Source organism: Octopus bimaculoides, chromosome 18, assembly GCF_001194135.2.
Source record: "Octopus bimaculoides isolate UCB-OBI-ISO-001 chromosome 18, ASM119413v2, whole genome shotgun sequence".
In the NCBI taxonomy this organism is placed as follows: domain Eukaryota; kingdom Metazoa; phylum Mollusca; class Cephalopoda; order Octopoda; family Octopodidae; genus Octopus; species Octopus bimaculoides.
In genome coordinates this window covers 2,229,929-2,236,114 of record NC_068998.1, presented here as the reverse complement: position 1 = coordinate 2,236,114, position 6,186 = coordinate 2,229,929, and the positions used below count along the sequence as shown (strand labels likewise).

Sequence of the window (6,186 nt, the reverse complement as noted above, 5' to 3'; positions counted from 1 at the left end):
ACATGTCACTTAAGAGCAGAAAACAATTCCTACGTCTTAAGAATAAAAACAGAATCTACTAAAACTAAGTTTTAAATCAGAAATTCTTAAAGGAATGAAAAGGGAGGGAAAATGGTAGAACAGCTTTGGTTGGATGCTGACTGGAGTAAGTATACAGACGGGGGTTGTTTCTTTAGATGTCCCCCTACAGCCCTTCTATACCCTTCTTAATACACACACACACACACACACACACACACACACCTTAGGTTATGTGTTTTGATAAATGGTAGTGGTGCCTAAAAAAGTTGTCTTACCTTTCGTTCTTCACATTTAATAGTTTTAAGGAGTTTTTGTATCGCATCAATCCAGCTGCTCATATCTGTTGGAGAATCTGCCTGAGAACGAAAATGGAGGAGAGAAATCCACATCACATGAAGAAAATATCTCGATAACCCCTTTTTAAGGGTTAGTTGTTGCTGTTTAGCCCTAGGTCAGCCATGACCAATAACAGTCATGACCATCTGGCCTGCTTTACTATGTCTTCAACTACATTATCCAATGTGCCCACCCCACCAAGATGCTAAAGGATTTAGCTGCAATTCCTAACAAATCGAGGGAGGACCTTGTAAAAGATTTCTTGTTGGTTTGCCAATTTATTGTGATGCCAAGAATCAACAGACCAACTTGTAAGTCCTGTTCTTGTATCAACAATTACCAAAACAATTATTGGTCCCTATATTTTGTGGTGCCATGAAAACAATTTGTCAGTCTCATATTCTTGAGGTGCTAGATTGTCATCAAACAATTATTGGTTCCATATTCTAGTGGCATCAGGAATTACGAAAACAACTTGTTGGTCTTATCTTCTTTTCGCCAGAATAATTAGTTGGTTCTAAATAAGAAGTGTTCGTCTTTAAGTCACAGACATCATGTATATATTGCAATTTTTTCATGCAGAGTGTATCTAGGAACACATTATCTAATATATGAAGATGCTTAACTCATGATTGTAAGGTCAGGAGTTCAATTCCCAGCAGCACGTTCTGTCTTTGAGCAAGACACTTTATTTCACATTGCTCCAGTTTACTCAGCTGGTAAAAATGAGTTGTACCTGTATTTCAAAGGGGCCAGCCTCGTCACACTCTGTGTCATGCTGAATCTCCCTGAGAACTACATTAAGGTTTCTCATGTCTGTGGAGTACTCAGCCACTTACACATTCATTTCGCAAGCAGGCTGTCCCATTCATCACATCCACAGGAAACCTTGATAACTGACAGAATATCAGTTTTTCTGATACATCTTTGACATTTAGCTGCTATTTTTAGCATATTAAGCCACCATCCAGAAGCTCCTTTAATGACTGACTCTTCTCTAAGAAAATTTGTTTTCATATTTTTATTTTATTTTGGTTAGTGCTGATCTAAATGGATAGTAAAGCAGTCTGGTCAGTTGGTCACTTACCTGGACATAGAATGTTCTCTTTGAGGTAATTATTTCAAATAGGTTATCTCTGTCAAGGTGTGTCCTGGAACAAATTACAAAAAATAACAATAATAATTGTTTCTAATTTAAGCAGATGGTCAGCAAGTTTTGTGAAAGGTGGTGGGCAGGATTAGATTGACCTCAGTATCTGACTGGTATTTTATTTTATTGACCCCCCACCTACCCACCTCCAGAAGGATGAAGCATGAAGTTAGCCTCAGTTGGATTTGAACTCAAAACAAAGCCTTTCATCATGATCGTTATTATTTGCAAACAACTTGCAGCTGCAAGTGTTACCAGTTGAAAGCTCCACATATTGGGTGCTAGTACACGTTATGGGGGTCATTAAGAGAGAATGTGTGCCATTTCAGGGCCTTCCTCTCAATACACACCAGACCCACTCACTGAGATGAGGCCCTGCTCGTTAGATCAATTGGTCCCTAGGTTTTGCTCAATATTCTTCAAGCCTTTGCTCATTGTCTCTTTTAACCAAATCCAATGGCTTTTCTTTCTCCACTGCATCATTCATGTTAAGCGATTATTTGATAAACCTGTTTTTATTCACTGATGAATACAGTTGACCAGATAATGGTGACAATGTGAAAAGTCTCTCTCACACATAGAAATACGGAATCACAATATATAAGAGAGAAAGAGTAACAGAGAAGCGGAGAGTGAGAGAGGAAGAAGAGGGGAGTGAGAGGGGAAGAAGAGGGGAGTGAGAGGGGAAGAAGAGGGGAGTGAGAGAGGAAGAAGCGGGGAGTGAGAGAGTGAAGGGTGCAGTAGAAGATCAATGGAGACAAGAAGAGACAATGTGTCTACTTACGCAATTGACTTTTTAACTTCTAGTAGATTATTTTTAGGTATTGTTCGTATTGGAGACAGTGACTGAAAGAAATGGCAAGAGAAGAGAAGTTAAAGAGATATTTATGGAGGAACAATATCAGGAATAATAAATGCCACACAAGATACAGTTTTCTGTTTATTACACACACACAGATAATATGGTAATAAAAGCAAACTATTATAATTATTTCGAATATAGTCATAAAACCAAAATAGTAGTTGTTTATTGTATTAACACCAGTATTTAACTGGTACTTTATTTTATCAGCCCCAGAAGGGTCTCTCTGCTTAGACCCTATCCTTCCACCCCACCCCCCACTCCCAATACCTCACAACTACCACAATATCATTTCAGTTATTTGACTACCTGAACAAGGAAGCCTCTATGCATTCACTTGATCTAGCTAGAAATGGCAGTGAAACATCTCAAATAATACCCTACAAAAGAAAGGATATATTTGGTAATATAGTAAAAGATAAGCTGGATCAATAGCAACAACATAAATCAGTTGTTTGTTTGTTTTTTATAGCTATTTGATTTGTCAGAAGTGTTTACAGAGGAACAGGTATGGTCAGTGGACTGTACTGGCTTATAAGGGGTCATCATTTTACTGAAGTCAGAACAGGGAGAGATAAAACTAAATACTTCCAAGCACTGAAGTCCAGTTTCCTACAGTTTGCACCAACACACTGACTTTTAATATTAAACCTGGTAGTGATGTATCAATATAGAGGCAACAAGGGTCTCACCTTGGACACAACAAGGGTCTTGCCTCAGATGCAGCAAAGATCACATCTTGGATGCAGCAAGAGTTTCCACATGTACACAGCAAGGGTTTTGTCTTAAGACATAGTAAGGGTCTAGATACAACAAATGTCATGTTTTAGACACAAGGGTTGCATCTTAAATACAAGGATAACATCTTATAAGACTCAGATTTGAATCTGGTTGAAGATTCTCTTTCTGGAGAGAATTTTCCCAAATCTTAAAACATTTACTTTCCACAATAGGGCCACAACAAAATCCACAAGGTATCTTTTCCTGGAACCTTACTAATTCTGTCCATCCACTGCCAAGATTAGCCCAAGGCTGCAGATTTTTGAAGTGGGGACGGTTGCATTAATTGTATCAACACTAGTATATGACTGGTACATTATTTTATCATCAGTAGAAAGAAGAATGGTAAAGTCTATCTAGGCAGAACTTGAACACATACAATAAAGTGCCTTTACTCACCACAAGAAGAATAGTTAAAAGAATACTGAAAAAAACTCTTAAATTACAAACAATAAAAAAAAAAGACAAATTCCTAATTACAGAAAATAATTAAAAACTTACTTGTTCTGATTGATAGTATGAAATTCCTTGATCTGTGAGTACAAAAAACCTCCGTTTCCAGCTTTTCCGCTAAAGAGATTAGGAAAATAATAATAATAATAATAATAATAATCATCATCAGCATCATCATTTAACATCCATTTTCCATGCTGGTATGAGTTGGACTGCTTGACAGATCCAATCATGGTCAATGCCAGCCCCCTCTGGCTCCAGTGCCAGTGGCATGTAAAAAGCACCCACCACACTCTCAGAGTGTGGGGCATTAGGAAGGGCATCCAGCTGTAGAAACATTGCCAGATCAGACTGGAGCCTGGTGCAGCCTCCTGGCTTTTGCAGACCCCAGTCGAACCGTCCAACCCATGCCAGCATGGAAAACGGACGTTAAACGATGATGATGATGACACACACACACACACACACACACACACACACACACACACACACACACACACACACACACACACACACACACACACACACACACAAGTCCTGCTGTCACAGAAAGGTTTTGAAATTGATAAGATGACATGTTTACATTTCGGATGAACTTACCACAGCTCCCTGCTTGACAGCATAACCAGACTTGTGAGCTGCGAGATGGCAAGCTGGGGTACCTCGGCCGGAGACATTATCATCACTATCAGCACTTCCACTTAACTCGTCAGGGTTTGTCTGTGTAATTAGATATTATGAAACAACTAGAAAACAACTTTGTTGCTTTTGAAAGTTTACAACAACAACATTTAATAAAGAAATTTCTTGTATATTCCCACGTTATTTAGACAGAAATATGTAACATCATTGGTCACATATTGAAAAGGTAATTTTCCAATAAATAAATGGTTGAAACAACAATAAAACAACAGCAACATATTTCTTGCTGGTCGGTTGTTGACATGACAAGGCATCGAATCTACATTTAACATATTTTAGAAGCTGTGTTTCTGCTAATTTCTCAAGCAATTACTAGATTTATTTTGGTATTCCATTCTGCAGAATTGAAATATTAGATGATAGCAATGGGGGGATTGCTACCTAGCTCAGATACCAGGAAACCCCAAAATGGCAGAAATTCAAAAGATAGTGTTCATGGGAACTGCCCATATCCTATGTAAAATACTGTCTATGTAATCTCAAATTTTAAAACAAACACTGTCTCTTGAGGTCTCTGGGTGAGACTTGGAGCCAACTTGTACAAATGCAAAGCAAAAGTCAAACATAAAATAATAATAATAAAATTTGAACTGACCTCCTGAGCAATTTTACAAACTACCCCTCCAGCCACCTGGGTTCGGTAACTGGCCTGTGTTAGATCACCATAATGCCATTCCATTGCTTCTTGTTTTTGTGCTTCAGATTTGGGAACCTGGAAGATTGAGTGGGAGGGAAATAGATGGAGATGGTGAATGCAGATCAAAACATGGTAGAAGGGAGATAGACAGATGTTGTATGGATTAGGGATCAAATCAAATCCAACCCTCTACATCATTACAAAGACAGTCATTCCAGCCTTCTATATCATTACAAAGAATCATTTCAATTTATAACATTACAAACATGGTTATTCCATCTCTCGGTATCATTACACAGGCAGTTATTTCAAACAAACAAAAAAACCGTCAAGAAACAATATACAAAGATTTTGAAAGACTGTTAAATAATATCATCTTCTACAACCAGCCACCTTTCTCTGGTACCAAGTGTCTTTATTTTACTTCTGAATTCCAAAAACCTCTAACTACATAATTATCATTCTTTCCACAAAAATTGCTCAGAAGTAAAATCAAGAGAAAGAGAGAAAGCGAGAGTCTACACAGCGTTTGTATCACATACAGAGTAGACTTGTTAAATAATGACCATCATTATATAACCTAATTAGTATTTATTGATATAATAACTATAATTAGTAGTGGTATAATATACGCAAGATAGGCATTAATTATCTTGTTGTCCACTCCAGCTTATTGTAAATGTAATTTTGGTAATGTCAGAAGAATAAATGTGAAGAAGGATAAGAAATTGCTTTTCTATAAAAGTCTTAAAGTTGAAAACAGATTTAGCAGCAGATCTCATTCTGAGTGTGTGTGTGTGTGTGTCTGTTGCAAGTTTAATCTTTTTGATGCCAACCCACCTATAATCACCCCTCCTGGTTCTATGACAAACTTGTGTTTTTTTTGTTTTTTCTTAAATGATCTAAATTTTAACCTTCCATCAAAATTTAGTGTTAATGTTCCAAACCCAATTGAATAATTACAATTATTTTTCTAAATTCTTCATTATTTTCAAAATTAAATTTAATGTAAAGTATCATGTCAAAAGGACTCAGTCCACTCTGTAAAATGGTTCGCATCAGGAAGGGCATCCAGCTGTAGAAACCATGACAAAACAAACCAATGGAGCCTGATGCAGCTCTCCAGCCCCTGTCAACCCATCAAACTCAAACCAGTATAGAAAACAGACATTAGATGATGATGATGATGATGATGATGATGAGTATATTTCAGTAGAAATATGGTAACACGTTTTTTTGGGGTGG

At 37.3% G+C, this 6,186-nt stretch overlaps 1 protein-coding gene across 6 annotated transcripts in view; it reads right to left on the bottom strand.

The window, feature by feature from the left end:
• The window catches only part of LOC106871497 (pleckstrin homology domain-containing family A member 2), a 151,710-nt gene that overhangs the window by 13,529 nt on the left and 131,995 nt on the right, over positions 1–6,186 (bottom strand). For all 6 annotated transcript variants that reach the window (XM_052974459.1, XM_014917984.2, XM_014918002.2 and 3 more), the window contains 6 exons: positions 4,900–5,016; positions 4,203–4,322; positions 3,651–3,719; positions 2,292–2,353; positions 1,445–1,508; positions 297–377 (listed from right to left, as the gene is read on the bottom strand). In XM_052974459.1, coding sequence (XP_052830419.1) covers positions 297–377; positions 1,445–1,508; positions 2,292–2,353; positions 3,651–3,719; positions 4,203–4,322; positions 4,900–5,016 — 513 coding nt within the window. The remainder of the gene's footprint in view (positions 1–296; positions 378–1,444; positions 1,509–2,291; positions 2,354–3,650; positions 3,720–4,202; positions 4,323–4,899; positions 5,017–6,186) is intronic.